We start from the raw sequence: 19687 nt of genomic DNA on the forward strand, positions 1-19687 counted from the left end.
ACCCTAAAAAAATATTACATTCACTATACATGAAGCCACGTGTCCCAGTGATCTAGAAACAATGGACCACGGATCAAATTTCCCATAACTCGGAGAATCCTAACCGTCGAACAAACAACAATTTGCCCCTGATTTAAAAACTGATAACGACTAATTGCAATAAATGCAGATTAAGAGAAACCCCGATTCGGTGGTGAAAGCGATTCCTCGCCCGTTTGTCTCCCACTTCCTTAAATTCTAATTTAACTAAGCTATACAATAAATATTCTCCAATAACGTATTTGATAAGTACACCCATTCCTTTCGGTTTCAAAAATATTCTTTCGAAAGCGACATAGAAGAAAAGCCAAAGGTTTTATTACTAGCTGCTTTAGACAGAAGGCGTGCGATTAAGGGGAAACAGTAGCCGATGTGTCTAAGAAAAGCATCCATTTGTCCTCCTTTGCCTTTTCCTTTTCTTTCGAACCAGATGCCAAAACCACCTTTTATTTTATTTTCTTTTCTTTTCCGACTACCTTGACAAACACCACCCTCGACCACCAACCCTGGTTAGAGAGAAAGAAGAAGAGAAGGAAAAGGGGTTGTCATTATCAAAATGGGTTCGTCTTCTGGGCATGGGGGTGGCTATGATTTATCTTTTAAGATCTTGTTGATCGGTGATTCGGGTGTTGGGAAGAGCAGTATACTTGTTAGCTTCATCTCTAATGCCTTGGATGATCTCTCACCTACCATTGGTATATATGCAGCTCTTTTTTTTTTCTTTCTTTTTGGAACATAGCCTTTTTTTTCTTTTATAATTTTGTTTGGCTGATTTGTAATAATCTTAAGTGCTTGATTTGGTAGTTTAGACTTGAGGCCAAACCAACTAGCTATTTTGGCAAGTAATTCATTTCATGGCTTGATTTAATGCAATTTTTTTTTATTTTTTTATTTTTTTTTTGATTTGGACATAGAAATTAGGTTGATTTGAGATTCTGGTTCATGAACAATCCTGAACACTGTGTTTTTGTCTGTAAACATGTAAGCTGCATTTGTTGTAATAATGGGAGGTTTGGGTTATCACTAAGGCCCTGTTTGTTTTAGATTATGACAACCGATGGTGGAGTTCCCAACCGATTATTGGACCGAAAATTCCAGTAAATTTGAGTCCAATAATCGGTTGGGCACTCCACAATCGGTTTCCATAATCTAAAACAAACTGGCACTTATCGAGGGAAGCGGAATTGGTCGAGTATCTGATATTTGAGGGCTATAAAAGAGTTGGGGATGTTTCAATTAACAGCTAATTAGGTGGTTGTTTTTTGGGCTCTTTCATTGGGAGTCATTGAGCTATTTTCCCCTTAAATCATTGCATGTTTGCTTCTTGTTAGGACTACAATCACCTGCTTTGTTGTTGGTGTTTTGAGTTGCAAGGTCAATTACTTTGCTATATCCCCAACAGTGCGATTTTAGTCTAGTAGGAACATGTAGAATGTCTTGCCTCGGTAAGGAAAACGGGATGCAACAACCAACCAAAACAGTACTAAAATCTGTCCTGTTTCACATGTTTTAACCAAGCTGAAATGTGCCGCCGAAATGGGAAAAAAAAAATCAAATTACTGTTTTACTCTCAAACAGCTCACATTAATTCACTGTGTTTCTTGGATCATTGAATTTTTTGCACACCTTTGCACGCTTCTTGTCTTCGAGCTTGGGCTTATCAATCATCTCTTGCACTGCAATCTTTTTACTAGCGTACATTAGTAATGAGGTTCCAAAGCTTTCTTCTTGATTTATTCAAAATATTTTGAGTGTAACCTAGCCTCATCGCTAATTACTTTTTAAGGAGAGAGAAAGTTGTTCTTGATGGGGGTTCCACACAAAAGCAAAGATCCTACATCGGCAAAGTAAGAAGATTTGGACGGGCTTATAAGGCCTTGGGCACCCTCCCCTTAAAGGCTAGCTGTTAAGGGTGAGTTCTACCTGGGTCCCAACAGTTCCTTTTCCCGAAATTGTTAGGCCTTCATCTGGTCCATAGCCACTTCTATCATGCTTGGCCTAGTCATTCATTGTTCATATTCTTCCTCTTTTTCTCCTATGTTCTCTACTTATGTGATATGATTTTTAGTTTCGATATGTGTTTCGGGATTGAAATAGAAACATTTCGGTCGATTCATGCCGATTTTTGGGGGAACTTTAAAGCCATGCATACGCATCCCAGCAATATCCTGCCAAGGTTTCAGGTTTTGGCTTCGGTATGCATTCCAGTTGTGAAGGAAACGAAAACATGTTGCTTTCGGATGGAAGTTTTGATGGAAATCTCGTAAAATAATGAAAAATGTCTACAAACATATGAAAATGATGGACAATTAAGATGAAACTAGGAAGTGCTAGAATAAGCACAAAACACACTGAAAAAACTATCTCATAAGCAAAAAAATCACTCATAATGGGTTGACAACATCAAACACCTAGTGACATGCATTGTCGCGCATGTTTGATAATTCTGTACATACTAGATTTCACATGAAATATATATAAATATTTATGCATAATACATACACTACATTCTACACTAAATTCATACTGATATAATTCCCAATTTCAAAACTCCCCCGCGTCAACTTGTCGTGGACTCCCCCAAGTCGACTCACTTTTACCCTGGCTGTGTTCTTGTCTACGTCCAAGTTTTTCCCTACAAAGTCAATTAAAATTCCTTTTACTCTCTTGAGTTATGACTGCTTCAATTGAGTACATAGCCGCATAAACTGAGTAGTCAGACCATTGGTTGGTCGCGTTCTGACCTACATCCACATTTTGAAACATTGATATAATTATCTAATATATATTGGCATAGTATACCACTAATATAATTATGGTTTTTGTTTTGATATGCATTTCAGTTTTGATATGTGTTTCGGTAGGGATGGAAATAGAAACATTTTGATCGGTTCATGTCGATTTCGATAGAAATTTAAACCTACTTTTTTTATGGACAAAATCTACTTAAAACTCTTGTCAACTCAAACACAAGCCTTCTAAACTTATAACCATATCTTCTCCCATATGGTTCAGGAAAATTCCCCTGTAAGCAAATAAGTTGGGTCATTTTCACAAATTTTTGAGGTTGTCAGACCTCACTGCTGATGTTACCAATATTCCCCCTCCCTCTCTTTTTCGGCTCTGTGCCCATGATTCCAACAACTTCTCCCCTTTACGTAGGCTTGGAAAATCCTTCGTAACTGTTGGACCTTCAAATGTGCATCCACAAATGTACCATCTTATTGTGATCGTATTTGCTACTGAGAAAAATGTATCTAGTTGATAACCTCTCCATTGGTTTTGCTTTTCTAACTGGTTTATGGTTTTATATCGACTACCTTTAGGTGTGGATTTTAAGATCAAGCTGCTCAATATTGGTGGGAAAAGACTGAAGCTTACCATTTGGGACACTGGTAATTTTCTATTAAGTGTTTATACCTGTCTGGTATATTCTGTTATGAGGTTCTCTTTCTTATAAATTTTTTCCATTATTCATATTTTATCAGTTGTCCTACCATTCAATTTTTTTTTTTCAATTGTCACATCTTTATGGAAATTCTGGGGTCAAATTTGGTTACACAAGATCCTGTTGCGAGACTATTATTATTTGATTGTAAAATGATTTTAAAATGATAAATCTTGAAAGGATAGTCAAGTAAAAGAAGGCATTTTATGATACTCAGGGAAATATGATCTTGCCATAAATTGGAGCATGGATAAACGTGAGTTTCATAATGCACTTGTCATTCAATTTAACATAATAAGATTTTCAGTGAATAAATTGAGGAAAGCACTCTTTAAGTAGGTCTAAAAACAAGCTTGTTCTCTTTCATTGGCCAAAAATGGAAAGCTTTGGCTTAACCCCTATCTTATTGGTCTAGAAGCAAATGGCACGAGGGGGAGAAAAAGAGCAATCCCTTCCATTTATACGTTTTTTCCAAGTTTGGACACAATTTTGGGTTTCCAAAATGGCATATTCTAGTCAAACTTGTAGAAACAGAGATCATAGATCAAAAAATCATTTTTATTATAAAAATTTATGAGCCCAAAATGGATGCTTACCATTTCTAAAAAAAACTACGGAAAGCAAATTTGTGCATGCCTCATCTTATCGAAATAAATATGTTGGCTAATATCGTATTTTATAAAAAGAAATGGGAAAGATATGCGAGTAGTGGCCCATACCTCATGCTATATGCAAATAAATGGGACAGATATGTGGGCCCTATCTCATGTTGCTTAGAAAGAAATAGATTGAACTACAAAGAAATGGGAAAGATATTTAGGCTGCATCTCATGTTACATAGAAAGAAATAGAAAGACATGTAAGACATACCACTTTACAAGTTTTCATTGCCTATGGATGCCTACTTACCAAGAGAAACAATAGAAAACATTTGCAAGCTTTTCTTATTTTTGGTAGATAAAAAGTGTTGTCGTTAGAATGAACCCTCATCTTATTTTAATTTTTTTGAGTGGTACCCTCATCCTATTTTAATAAACACATGAACTTAACGGTCATTCCAAGCTTTCATTGTGTAGAGTGTAGACCTTTGTAAAGTGATGAAATGCAATCTCAGCATGATTGGTATCTATGCACTAGCTTGTGCAAGAGTGTTGTTGAGGTGCTATCTTGATTCATATTACTTTAGCAGTGGCTGCTCTTGTTCTCAATTGACAGTTGACAATTATATACATCTTAAACTCATGGTGCCGGCATAGAACCCTTGTAATAACCATCATTAAACCCAATCTAAGCACAATAGAATCAGAAGCATAAACTACCATAAAATGGAGGAATTGTTAATGTTTGTTTCCATGCCGTTTATTGCCATGCCGGAGTTAATACCCATGGGAAATTCATACATCTAAACAGATCCTTTGCGAATGGAGAGCACTAAAAACATTCAATTTCCTCATGTGGGAGTCTGTAACAAATATCTCTGATATTTTCAGAATATAGCAATTTTTTGATAAAACGACAAAATCCTGAAATAATCCTGAGAATTTCAGGATTTTCAAATCCTCTAGGGCGTAGATCCAAGAAACCTTTTTGGGACGCTATAGTAGTGAGGATTGAGAAAAGATTAGATACATGGGAAAGGAATCTGGTGTGGGGAGATGGAAGAGTTACTCTTGTTAAGGCGGTCCTCATCTACTTTCTGTCTTTATTCAATTGTCCCATGAGCGTTGTTAACTGGATTGAGCAGATCCAGAGAAGATTTCTATGAGGGGTTGATATGTGCATGTTAGTGGGGTTAGTTAGATTGTGGTTATTAATTATGTGGTTATGGGTTAAGGTTGTGGATGTTAGTTATTTCCTATGTGTTATGTAAGTGGGTTAGTGGGGTAGTGATGTAAAACTACATTTATGCTTGTATTTAAGTTTGTATTTCAATGGAATGAAGAAGAAAAGAATTCTACAGCAAAGGAAACTTTGTAGGAGAGTCATGGTTCCTCTCGATTTGAACCACTAGGAGGTCAGGTTGCCTCGAATCAACCTCCCTTCCTTTCTCTTTCTATTTTCTCTTTGTTTATTTCCGTTACGGCCAATTAGGCACGTAACAAATTGGTATCAGAGCCATCGATCTTGCGCCATGGATGCTTCTTCAGAGTTCTGGGAGTCCATACATGAAGATCTGTAGGAGATCAAGGCATTGGTTTTGAAAATGATGGAAGATCATCGGCGATTTTTGGAGGGCTTGGAGAAAATTAACAAGGCGATCAAAGAAATCCATGAAGATGAAAAGTTTAATCGTGACAATGTTGATCTTTTAGTGAAGAAAAATACGAGAATTGATGGTGATGAAGGTGATTCAGTTGAACGCATTGTCAAGGACCATCTTTGCTGACCTATTTGGTCGTTTCATCGTTTCAATTCGGGTTTCAATTTTGATCCCAACAAATTTTGAATGTAGAGTTCAAGAGATCGCGACCATTAAGATATGGGACCCTGGTGGATTAAAGTGTTTAATTCAATAATTCGATCTTGAGGGCAAGGTCGTTTCTAAGGGGGGAGGAATGATATGTGTATGTTAGTGGGGTTAGTTAGATTTTGGTTAATAATTATGTGGTTATGGGTTTAAGGTTGTGGATGTTAGTTATTTCCTATGTGTTATGTAACTGGGTTAGTGGGTTAGTGGGATAGTGATGTAAGACTGCCTTTATGCTTGTATTTAAGTTTGTATTTCAATGGAATGAAGAAGAAAAGAATTCTACAGCAAAGGAAACTTTGTAGGAGAGTTATGGTTCCTCTCGATTTGAACCACTAGGAGGTCCGGTTGCCTCGAATCAACCTCCCTTCCCTTCTCTTTCTATTTTCTCTTTGTTTATTTCCGTTACGGCCAATTAGGCACGTAAAAGGGGTTCAGATGAGAAAAAAGGTTTTCCTCTGGTGAAGTGGGAAAACGTCTGCAAGCCCATTAAAGTTGGGGGCTTGGGGATTAGAAGAATCAAAGAGGTAAATCATGACTGTTGTGGATTACTTTAGAATCAATTAAACATATGCAAGCCCATTAAAGTCTTTTTTCTTTTGCCAATATCTTTAGAATTCTTAAGTGGTCAACTTTCTCTTAGTTTCTGTGCTTATGTTACCATCAATAAAAGTTTTTGATGTGCCAAGTAAACGGAACTTCGACTGCTGTGCATATTCTTTTTCCTTAGTTTTCTCTTATTTACAATATCTACTTAACGGCAATTAACATCTCTTGCTTATATGGTTGAAACTTTTATCGATTTGTGTCTAGCCTTATGATATTGGTTTTTTAAAATCAAATATAGGCTTTTAAGTTTCTTTTTGTATTCTCTTTCATTTCTTATAATGTTTTTATTTTTCCATGTTCTGAATTTGTTACCTATTGAAATATGTGATAGGGATAAATAGTTTGTCCACCATTTGTATGAATAACTTAGTGGAAACTGGAAACTAAAATAGGTGTTTTATAAACCTGAAATGCCAGTTAAGTTTTTGGTGGACATAAAATTATCATGTTGATCTTGCAGCTGGACAGGAGAGGTTCAGAACATTAACTAGTTCTTACTATAGAGGTGCACAAGGGATCATTCTTGGTACGATATTTCATTTTCTCGATATTCTTCTATGGAAATACACATTTTCTTCTAATTTGTTTATTGAGAATGTATTAATAGTGCTCAACTTTTACATGTATTCATTGTGTAGGTCTGTTTCAGATATTTGCATGTTGATGTTGTTTCAAGAGCTAGCAAATTCAAAAATGTCTTCTTTTAAATGAACTATTAAAAGGATAATTGACAAACACCATGATAGTCATTATTTATTAATTCATTTATTGTGATGTCTTATATGAAGCTATTTTATGCACCTGCAAATTGAAATTATGGGAAACACATGTTTGACTGTTGTGTTATCAAGTATGCTTTTCCCTTTCATTCTTATTGCTAGGTTCATAAACGATGTTTATTAAGTAAGAAACGGTATTCAGTCTCAAATTAAATAGAGTAAATATGATAGGCAACCTTCCCTCCACAGACAGAAGTGGGTTGAGTTAGTATTCAAAATATCTTCACTGACTCTATTACAAGTCACTGCTAGAAATTTATTAAGTGGAAGGGCACTTCTGTTTCTCAAAGAAGCGCACTTCTGTTTCAAAGAAGCTCCCAAAATGGGTTTTCGTTCATTTTTCAAAATAGTAATAACATGCCATATTTCTTAAACAATTTCTAGTTTAGTTCTTCAAAAAAGAAACAACCCACGGATGGTGACATATCATATAATCTGTAATCAACTAAACTGTTTAGAGCCAAAAATCAAGGAAAAATTACTCAAATAAGCAAGGAAATAAAATAAATATTTCGACCAAGTGCCCGCTAATATCCATTTCATGCTTGGATAATCTCTACTGGCAACCACATGTCCTCGATTGGATTTATGGAACATGACAGACCTTAAGAGGGGCAAAGAGTAAAAAAAGGAAAATAAAAATACCAGTGTAGATTTTTGTGGGGTGGGAATGAGGAGAAGAAAGGCATCTCTTTGGTAAACTGGAGGGATGTATGTGTACCTATAAAGTTTGGAGGTTTGGGCATTAGGAGGTTTAGGGATTTTAACCATGCCTTATTGGGGAAATGGTCGTGGAGATTTGGGGAAGAGCAGTCTAATTTATGGGCTAAGGTGATTTGTAGTAAGTATGGCTGTATTCCGGGTGGGTGGGAATCAAAGGACGAATATAAGAAAAAGGGGTTGACTGCGTGGAGAGATATCTTGAAATTAGCTTGCTCCTTTAATCTAAAGGTGAGGTTCAGGGTCTATGGTGGTGATAGAATTAAGTTTTGGAGTGATGTGTGGTGTGAAGAGGAGCAGTTAAGGATCTTGTTCCCTAGGCTGTATCGGGTGGCTGTTAACAAAGAAGCGTTAGTTTGTGAATGTTTTGATCGTAGTGGTGGTAAGTTGATATGGTGTCCTGCCTTTAGAAGAGTCCTTTTTGAGTGGGAAAGTGAAGATGAATTTCGGTTGCGGCGGCTCCTTAATAAGTGCTATGTAAAACGTGGGGGTGAAGACAAAAGAATATGGACAGTGGAATCATCCGGCATTTTCTCTGTCAAATCTTTTTATAATGGTTTGATGCCTCCTTCTGTTCCCGCATTTTCAGCAAAAATATGGAATTTTCATTGCCCACCTCGGGTTAGTATCTTCGGTTGGGCCGTTTGTCGTCAAATGATACAAACTTCTTGAGAAACCGTGGGATGTTGCTAATTGATCACTGCCCTCTTTGTCTTAATGATGGGGAATCTATGGATCATTTGTTCATGCACTGTTCTTTCACCAGGATCATATGGAGATGTATCTTTCTGAGGTTTGGAATCACTTGGGTCTTCCCTAGGACTATTCTGAATCTTTTGAGTATTTGGGGGTTTGTGCCATGGAAAAAGAGAGGGAAATTATTGTGGAATGTGTGTTTGCTAGCTACGTGGTGGGTGGTTTGGAAGGAAAGAAACTCTAGGGTGTTTGAGGGTTTGGCCAAATCACCTTATTATTTGTACATGCGGATTATAGCATTGGTCATATCATGGGTTAGATGTCTTCCATCCTTTCTTGTTGTATCGGCCTTTGATCTTTGGGAACATTGGAGGGAAGTGTGTTCTAGTACTGAGAGGAAAATTAACATAGTCCAAAGATGGGAGCCTCCGATGCTAGGAATGTTGAAAATCAACTTTGATGGTGCTTGTTTTGGAAACCCGGGTCCAGCGGGGGTGGGGGTTTTTTGTCGTGATGAGTTTGGTGAGATACTTTGAGCTTTTTCTGGTCCTATTGGTGTGTGTGATTCTTCTAAGGCGGAAGTCAAAGCGGCCTATTTTGGGATCAAGAAGTTGAGTAGGGAAGTCTATTATTGTTGAAGGGGATTCATTGAATGTCATTCGGTGGTTGAAGGGTGGTGTAGCTCCTCCTTGGAGATTTTTGGCGTTATTTGATGAAATTGAGGATTTTGTTGCGGGTTCGGCTATTGTCTTTAATCAAGTTTGGAGGTCGGCAAACGAAAAGGCGGATGTGTTAGCCAAGCAGGGAGTTGGGAGGGAGAGTATTCTCTGGTTTGATCATCTTCCCCCGTAATATAATTTTGTTATTTTTGTTGTATCTTTTCTTCTTCTTCTCTGTTTCTTCTTTCTTCTTTTTGTTCTTTGGGTTGCCCCTTCTCGGGTGCTCCCTTGTCATTTAATACAAATCAATACAAATCACTATTTCAAAATAAAATAAAAATACCGCATTACCCGTGTTATGTACAATGATATTCCTACACTCAGGATTGTTATTTACTGATCTTTATCAAAGAGATATATAGTCCAAGGGAAATGGTGAACCTTGGTAAGTACAATGAACAGACCATAAATAGAAACAAATAGATGAACATGAGCACATCATCAATATTGCCCCTTTATTATTGAAAAACTAGTTCCGTAGAAGCTATATTTTCATTGATACTTATGAAAATTCAGTTTTAGCTGCAAGTGAGAATCTAATAAAAGGGTGTAAAGTGTGCTTCCTGTTAAATATGCTGTTTTTTTGTTAATATTAATCTGGAGTTCTGGGCTTTATTTCTTTAGTTCATTTGGAGACTGCTTTCTCATTTTCGTATTTTTTGTATCCATAGTAGCAGGAATTTTGTTCAACTTACTTTTTTTTATCTTCCTGGTTTACTTGCTCTTAGTTTTGGATTTAAAGTGAATTGAAAGTTTAACTAATTCTGGATTTTATTCTCATTTTAGTTTATGATGTGACAAGGCGGGAAACCTTTACAAATTTGTCAGATGTATGGGCAAAGGAAGTAGAACTCTACTCTACTAATCAGGACTGCATCAAGATTCTCGTTGGGAATAAAGTTGATAGGGTAACTTTGTAATTTGTTAGAACTTTTATCCTTCCCATGTTGAGGTAGATATCGACATGTCTTTATGTTGCTGGATATCAGTTTTATGCTACTTGAGATGGTTTAGGAAATTCTGATAGAATATCTCATGGAAACATTCCAATCTTTCTTCCATTTAGAATTTTCACTGGATCTGAACTACGATTTTTGGCTATATATTACTACAAATAGTAGATTTCTTATGTTAATTTCAACACAATGATGGTGGCTTTGCTCTTCTATGAATTTGTGGACTGTATTTTCTAGGATTCTCTGAATTAATATAATTGTAGCAGAGGCTTTTAGTAGAATGATTGATAAGGCCAAGAGGTGCAGTCTGTTTGAGAGGTTTAGATTGGGTGCCCCATGGGTGGAAATTACGCTTCTTCAATATGTGGATGACAATTTGTTTTTCAGTAGAGTGGAGGAACTGAAGATCAAGAATTTGAAGGTTGTACTATGCTACTACAAGGCGGAGATCAACTTTCAGTAATTCTTTTTTGATGGGAATTCACCTTAGTGAGGGAGGTTAGGGATCAATTCACCAGCTTTCTTGGATGTAGAGCGGGCAGCCTTCCTAACATCTAACTGGGTCTCACAATTTTTGGCGACATATCCCATAATGCTATTTGGGATCCAATTATTGAGAAGGTAGGGAAGCTGCTCTCCTTATGGAAGAAAAATCATTTCTTTGGATGGTGGTATCACTTTGATGATAGTGGTATTAGCTAATATTCCTATCTATTGCTTGTCCATATTGAGGTTCATTATTAGTGCAATTGCAGAGTAACTTTCTGTGCGATGACTCTGAGAACATAGAGATATTTCACTTGGTTTAATGGAAGGTTTGTAGGTCTTAGGGAGTTTGGGCAAATACCTGTAGAGATTTAGGGAGTTTGGGCATAATGAATATTAAGGCTATGAATAGAGCTCTTCCTGGTAAATAGCTGTAGATATTTAGGGCGGACAGATCCTACAAGTGGAGGCTAGTGGTCAAGGAGAACTACGGTGCCCGATTTGGTGGTTGGAACCCGCTCGACTGCTATATGAATACATTGGTTATTTTCTAAATAAATATCATGAAGGGCATGTTGTTATTCCTAAAAGGGATTCAAAATAGAGCATGCAAATGGAATATGATTAAGTTTTGGACCGATCCGTGGTGCAACGAGATGGCTCTGAAAGAGAGGTTCCAAGGCCTATTTTTTTGTGGCAACGGAGCGAGAGAGGACCGCCAAAGATTCAAGTGTTAGAGTGAACGATAGAGTGAACTAGAGAATCCCATTTTGCAGGAACTTCTTCGAAAGAGAGATAGCGAGGGTGACCTTTCTCTTGGCGACTTTAGAATCAATATTTACCAAGAAGAATGCCGAGGATAGGAGAGTTTGGATTTGGGATCACAAGATCATGAGGGAGAGTATTCTATTCTTTCTATCAACGCCTGATGCCAACTACGTCTTCCTTGCATGCTAACAAGATTAAGAGTAATCCCCCCACCCACCCACCCACACACGGCATTACATATTCCCTTCTACGGCCTGCCACAACAAAATCCTAATAGCTGATCACTTGCACAGCTGGATGATGTTTATCATTGACTGATGCTTTGCATCTTAAGGCAGGTGAATTTGTTGACCATATCTTTATACACTACAGGTGGCCAGAGAGATTTGGTTCTTCATGTTTAATATGTTTGATGCCCAATGGGTCTTCCTAGAGCATATTGCGGATTTCTTCGGGGGATAGAAGTTGTCCTTTTGGGCCAAGTGCGGTCAAATGTTGTGAAAATTTTCTCATCTGGCCTTGGTTTGGGCTATATGTAAAGAAAGAAACAACTGGGTTTTTTATGGTGCATCTGAGAGTAGCTATGCCATTTAGCAACAGATTCCCAATCTAGCCACACCATCCCCCAAGTGGGTGCCTCCCACATCAGGATTTATGAAGCTGAATTTTGACGGGTCTAGCCCTGGGAACCCAGTGTTGGCAAAGCTTGGGGAGTCTTATTTGTAAGGCAGACGATACTATTAAGCGGGCCTTCTCTGGCCCGTTAGATTAGACAGTGTTTGGTTGAGAGAGGTGATTTAGACGTTCTGATTGTGGAAGGTGATTCTCTCAACGTAATTCGGTGGATTAACTAGGGGCCTAGTCCTTCCAGGATTATTGATTCTGGAGCTCAGATCACATGACAAAGTCGCAACATAGATCCTCCCTTACTAACACCATTCAAAATTACATTTGATTCAAGAATGCAAAAGAGAGAGGAGAAGAGGAGAAACCACAAAAAACAAACCCAAGTTCAGTAATTGATGGAGGAAGAAGTTCAAGTCCCACCTCATCACTTGTCTCTTCTTAATATTGCTTTTGAAAATACAATTACAATAACTTCCCTATAATATAATCCAAAGATTAACACAAGAAAACTAACCCTAAGTGACTTACACTTCATGTGTACATAATTCTTAGATACATATCTAACTCCACAGCTTATATGCATCATTCAGTTATGTAAATAATTGATAAAGAGGGCAATCTTCCACAATTCTTTGCATCTCCACATACAATCTTCCACAATTCTTTGCATCTCCACATACTTCATAATAAATAACCAAGTACCACAGCAAACGTGTGCTGTGTACTGAAGTTCCACTATATATATAGTTATATATTGTTCTAGCTTTTAGCTCTTTCAATAAGAAATATGACATGGATTTCTTGTTTTAGGTCAAATTGCTGATAATAACATACTAAGGGAAGAATAAAAAATTGTGGCACTAAAATTTTTAGGATAAACTAAAAGTCTTGAATGTATATGTAGTCTAGAGGACCATGGCTATCTATGATCCCAAAATTTAAAATATAATGTATTTAACTCTCTCTGTACCATATTTATTGTTTTTGTTTTCTTAGATTATTTTGAATGACAACGATTTATTAATAATAAAGGCAACTCCAGGGGACCAAAGTGGTCAGGAACAAACCAGTCCAAAAAGGAAAGAAAAAATCCGAGCCAACCAATCAGCCTCACTGTTGGCAAAGCGGCACATTAGTTGGAACTTCACATGATGCCTCTCTACTCAGTCATGGATCTCTTCAATTGCATTAGTGAACATCAACATGAATCTGGATCTCTACTCAGACCATGGATTTAAATTTCGGTTTTGGCTTGAAACCGAAATTTTGGCCGTAATCTGGTAAAAGAAAAGAATTAATTATTCATTTTGGTAATTTTGGCTGAAATTTCGTAATAATATCAATTTTTTTTTTAAAAAAAAATTGATTGAATTTCTAGAAATTTCGACATGAAGTTGGGAAATCCGAAATTTCGGTTTCGGTCCCAACCAAAATCCAAAATTTCAGATTTCGGATGAAATTTAAAACTATGGGTCCGTCAGACGCACGATTAGCAGAATGAATACCTGACTGAACAAAGGCAAAAGGGGCTATAGATTCTTCTAATTGATTATGGAGGCGACAAAGTTGCTCTAAGTGTGATGTAGAGAAACTATCTGATGGAGGTGATGGATCATATAAGCTGAGCGTAGTGACAAGATGAGATGACGGTGGTGATGTTGACTCAGAGGCTAGTGTATTGGCTGTCGACTGAATTGATCTTCTCTTTTGATTGTTACTATTGAGCCTTAAATCCTTCCATGGAACCTCCAAAGGTCTTCCTAATATGTCGAGTCTTCCCAAAGTTGATCACATAATAATTTTTCTTTATGTATCTGTAGTTGTGAATTATGAAACGAGTGCCGAGTGATCATTAGAGAGGGATGGTTGCATAGTTGACAGCATACTTTTCTTTCGACATTCCTCACTCAAGACCAAGTCGTGAATATCATCGAAATGGAAGAGTATCTCTCCCCAAAATTTGCATTCAAGTAATGTCATCTTTTGAATTCAGCCCTGCCAAAAACTTTATGATAAGGTTCTTCTCCACTTGTTCGACACTTCTCCATTTTTTCTACTATTCCATTCCAATGTCTGATATTGATCTAACTTCTCCAAAACATTGAAGCATGGAGTACCATGTGGATTAACTTTTCTCACCTTGTTGCAGAGTTATAATCTTTTATGTCAATTGATACACGTGCAATATTCTTCTGAGAATAAGTTTGTGATGCCTTGTCCCAAATCTCCTCCACAATGTTCAAGAATCGATACCCTCTATTGATATGTGGCTGCATAGAACTGGTCAACCACACCATCACCATCAAGTTCTTGCATCCCCACCTATCTTAAATTGAGTCATCTTCCTTCGATTGATTCGCCAAACAAGTTAGGTACTGAGCTTCCCTCTATCACTAATGTACATCTTGGCTGGTTGGGCCATTCAAGATAGTTTCAACCATTAAGCTTCATCGTAGTAACATAAATATGCATAGGATCACCATAATTTCTAGCCGCAGGAGCATTTCCTAGAGTCTCAGACACCTTGGAAGTGACAATCAATATTTTCCATCTTTGAGACCTTAGAATATCTTCAAATAGCCCTTGTAGCAGTCTGAAATATGCTTCCTAGCAATCACTTGCAACCAGGGCAAAAACGAATAATTCCTTTTCTATAGGAGAAATGGACAAAATTTTAGGGAGGATAAATCGTCGAAACTCCTTCAACAGATCTCGGAATCACACAAGATAAAAAACATAAATTTTGGAGAAAGGTTCTTTGTTGAAAACTGTAAATCGCTTCGTCAAAGATCTTCTCGGAGAAACTTGCGAAGCCCTAGACCCAAAACTGGATTTACTAGAATTTTTGGAGACACCTCACTAGAAACTCTGCAAAAGAGCTTTAAAAATTCCTAAAAAGTACTCGAATCACATGATACATGTGTGTGCCGTGCTAACTAGCATTTGCATGCGAACTGGATTAGAATGTAGCTCTCTAGAGGGAATTGGATTTGTAGAAAATCCTTCCTAGTGCAATGAAGATAAATTTTGATAGTAGTAGAAGGGGAGATAAATTCTGATGGCAGTAGAAGGGGATATCATATTGTTTTGTTTCCATTGAGCATTCATGGTCATGGAAGCCTGTTGTGGAAGTATGTTTCATGCCCCGCCAACGAGTTCGAGGGAGGCCATGTATTTCTTTGAGGCTTTTAGTGTCTGCATATAGAAATTTCCGTCTTTATCTGGATTGATGGGCTCCCTTTTAAGTTCCTTCAATTGTCTAACATGCCCTTCTAAAATTTCTTTGAGGCTTTTAGTATTTGCATACAGAAATGTCCATCTTTTTCCGGATTGATGGGCACCCTTTTAAGTTTCTTCAATTTTCTAACTTATCCTTTGAAAGTTTCATTCCTGTCTTTTAATCTCCTAAATTCTTTGAATATCTACAGAATCCCTTTCTCCTTATTGGTTGTGTGATATTTTGTGCTTTTCCTATACCCTTTTTTTTAATGGAGCTTTTCCTATATCCTTTAGCTTCATTTATATTATTTTCTTATTTCTAATAAAAGAAATGTTCTCTCCATTTTTATGGAATCCATGCTTTCATCCAGGTGAGGGACACATTATTCATGAGCTTTGTGTCATTACTATTTTTATTCATTTTTTTTGGAAATTTTTGGAAGTTGGGTGCTCAACTCATTCTAATGCAACACTAATCATTTGGGTCCATATGTTTCAGGTAAGTGAAAGGGTTGTGACAAGAGAGGAGGGTACTGCTCTTGCACAAGAATATGGATGTTTATTTCTTGAATGCAGTGCAAAGACCAGAGAAAACGTAGAAGAATGCTTTGAAGAACTTGCCTTAAAGGTACAACCTCTTGACTCCACGGTCTACTAAACTTCATAAAATTATTTTAGCAGTATATCCAATGGCTACGCGTGAGAGTAAATCTCTTCACGAAAGACACTTTTTGCATTAAATTCCAAAACTCCTTTTCTCTTATTACAATCGTGTATATAAGGGATTCTTCTTCTCTTACAATGGATAAAAGAAACCAAAACAGCAATTAAGAACAACATAAGCTTCCTGAATGTTATCCATATTGTCATGTGCTTCTCTTAGAAATAAGAAAGCAAATAAATAAACTTCCTACCTAAAATTTGATGACAGTGGGAAATTTCCTAAAGAAACTTGATGGATTAAAGGAACTTTCTAAATCATGAAACTAAAGAAAGGAAATTTTATAAGAAAAGCATACTAATCTAATATTAGCTGTCTAATAAAATAAACCCGCTAACTATGTGAAAAAGGACTGCTAAATATGAGAAGGGGAATGTGAAGGTGTGAATTCTGGTGGGCCCTATTGGGATGGTCTATCCATGCCATGTGGGCATGGATGATGTGCTCATATGCTCCTGCATCAAGAGGCCTCACTGTATGTTTACACAGGGCTGTGAATATATTTTTTTTGATGACATAGGGTATCCCCTACCGCTTTTTTAGGGCGGGACTAATCCCTACGGATGCACGTAATCACTTGTTAACCACGTGCATCGGGTAACTAAGGGGGGATTCTAACTCCATATACAAACAGTGGGGACAAGGTGTCCCACATATTTATTTCACTATATCTAGTGGTCCAAAGAAGAAAAAAACGTTGACCACTACCATGTGGCAGCATACCTGATTACCCTACCAACTTTGTATGGAATTGTCATGCTGAATCGCTGCTACAGCAAGCAATAAAGTAATAGCAGCAGCCAACTTCTCCTTAAATACCCCAAGCAAAACAGTCTTTATAATGGTCATGACCCTCCATGGTCTTTCGCTCCACTTCTTCCTTTGCAAACCGATGAGCGGATTCATTTTCTGACCATCTCATATGTGAGAACTTTGGGTTTTGGATTTGGCAGGGGTCCCGGATTTTAGTGATAATATTTGCTGGGTTCCATATTCCTAGCACCTTGCAACTAGCCCATGGTATGACGTTTGTAGAATCAACTTTGATAATCAAGGGAAGATGATGCCTACCTTTGACAAATCATTTTATCCCCCAAAGGAGGGCTCTTGCTGAAGCATCATTAAAGCCACAAATCCCGACTAGTCCGAAGAATGAATAGATAGTGTGTCCGGTGTTATTGCGGAACATGACAGAGATACCGGCACGGCCCGGGTTCCCTTTGATGCTGCCATCAAAATTAAATTTAATTCAACCCATCAATGGTGGGCTCTGATTCAGTGTTTCCTTTATCTCTCTTTCCCAAATGATTGCCTTCTAGTTTCTTTAGATTTCCTCCATGGAATATGCCTCTAACATGGAATTACTCCCTCTCCCCCCCAACGCGCGCGCGCGCACACACACTATAAGATTGATTTTGACGTCCGTTATTATCCTCTCCAATCTCTTCTCCTTTTCTTAAAAAATGTGGTTGTTTCTTTCCCTCCAAATGTTCCATATAAGATCAAATGATACTTATCAATTTGTGGAACAACCTTACCATTCCAAAGCTTCTAATGATCGCCCTCCACACCCTGAAGGAGAAATTACAATGTAATAACACGTGATCCAATGTTTCTTCGTCTTCCTTGCAAAAGATGCATCTGTTGGCAAGTGCAATCTTTTTCCTCTTCAACCGCTCACAAGTATCAATCCTTTTAGTTGCCACCATGATTCGAGGGGGTCGGTACTCACCAAATTCTTGAGATTTTCCTTCAAGCTTTCCAACCTATAAAAAAAGAATGAACAGAAAAAGAACCGTCGATGTTAGGGGTCCAAACTCTTTCGTCATGAGCATAAGCTGAGCAATACTGGGATCCTAATAATGAAAGGATATGGGATAGATTCTCAATTTCACTATTTTTTAGTCTCTCCTAAGTCTTAGATGCCACACCACCCCCATCTCTACCCCCAAATAGTCCAAGACTCTCACCCCTCTATCAGTTGCATGACAGAAAGGTCTGGGAATGCATGACACGACAAAGACTCCCCTATCCAGAGGTCTACCAAAGAAACGTGTGCCCTTCCCCTCCCAACCCTAAATCTAATTAAGGGCTCATGCATGGTACTGCTTTCGTTTCTCAAATTATCTTAATAGATGTTCCCAGCAAAATTCAGGGTCTTTATTCACCTTCATTTATTCAGTTGCATAGATGCTACTAACATCAGTAAATGTGACTGGATTTTTCCAAATGCTATTTCACTTTTCATATTTTGGATGATCTATCAGAAGGCCAAAACTTCAGATTTTTTATTAATCTGTTCCAAAAAAAACTTTCTTAATTTCATTAATCACAGTATATATTTATGATGGAATTACAATTGATGCTGATTTACACAGATAATGGGTGTTCCTAGCCTATTGGAGGAAGGATCTACAATTGTGAAGAGGAACATTTTGAAACAAAACCAAGAACAAAATGTAACTCCTGGAGGCAGTTGTTGCTCATAGATAACATGTTGTGGCCCCCGTAGAGACCCAACAACTAATCAAAGCGGCAACTGATGGTCATATCTTTAAACATGATTGTATTTGTGAAAACGTTCCTTGTTCATGTTAATTTCAATCTGGGAATTGGGGTTGTGTAAATTTCTTTTTCATTGGTGAAATCTTCTTTTTTCTTTTTGATGATGTTGGTGTCAGTATCAGAATTGGTGGTGAATGCTTCTGTAAGCAGGATTGTATATGAATGTTTTCTCTCAACAGGTTCCCAAAGTTTTATGGGCTATACTTCTTGGCACAAGGAGTACTTCTGTAGGGCCTGGGGAAATTTTTTGGGTAGTGTACATCTCTGGGGACTTGGGATAATAATTATTTTTTGTTACAAAAATGTATAATTTAATAAAAATATAAAATAAATTATTGCCATATTTTTAAAATTTTCACAGTAAATGATAAAATTGAAAATATTGCGACATTTTTAAAATCTCAGGATTGTCCTTTTTAATCAAAATGGAGGCACTCAGGCACACCTGCCCTACCATAGTTAGTTCTACCTTTGGAATGATCTGAACTGTCCATTTGATAGGCCTTGCTTTAGATTTCCTATAGCCCAGAAAATCTCGCCAACCATGCGATCCTAACTTCTGGTAATATAATTTTGTTGTTGAATGTGAACTGTTGCATAGATGTAGTTTTTCACTGTCCATGTTCAAAAGGAAAAGTACATGTTTTTGGATGTTAGAATCTGCAATTGGCATGATTTTTTGGTCATTGGATATCCAAAGCAAGACTTCCCAAATGGACGGTTTAGATCATTCAAAGGTGTGGTCAGTGGACCCATCTGACCCACTTAATTGTTATTTGGCACATTTTTTTTCTTCTTTTTACAGAAAATAATGATGGGTAAAATTTTATTGTAAAAAAATCTGAATTATTTTTTATTTGAGCCTGTT

General features: G+C 37.3%; 1 protein-coding gene across 1 annotated transcript; it reads left to right on the plus strand.

Moving 5' to 3' along the window:
• Positions 1–400: 400 nt before the first annotated feature.
• LOC143892455 (ras-related protein RABC2a-like) lies at positions 401–19020 on the plus strand. Its single transcript, XM_077397078.1, has 6 exons — positions 401–734; positions 3366–3434; positions 7024–7089; positions 10264–10385; positions 16033–16161; positions 18633–19020. The coding sequence occupies exons 1-6, from the start codon at positions 596–598 to the stop codon at positions 18741–18743; spliced, it is 636 nt and encodes a 211-aa protein (XP_077253193.1). The 5' UTR covers positions 401–595; the 3' UTR covers positions 18744–19020.
• Positions 19021–19687: the final 667 nt, after the last annotated feature.

This window comes from Tasmannia lanceolata, unplaced genomic scaffold (genome assembly GCF_043159265.1).
Source record: "Tasmannia lanceolata isolate RefF3 unplaced genomic scaffold, GAP_Taslan_0.1 ptg000015l, whole genome shotgun sequence".
Taxonomy (NCBI): domain Eukaryota; kingdom Viridiplantae; phylum Streptophyta; class Magnoliopsida; order Canellales; family Winteraceae; genus Tasmannia; species Tasmannia lanceolata.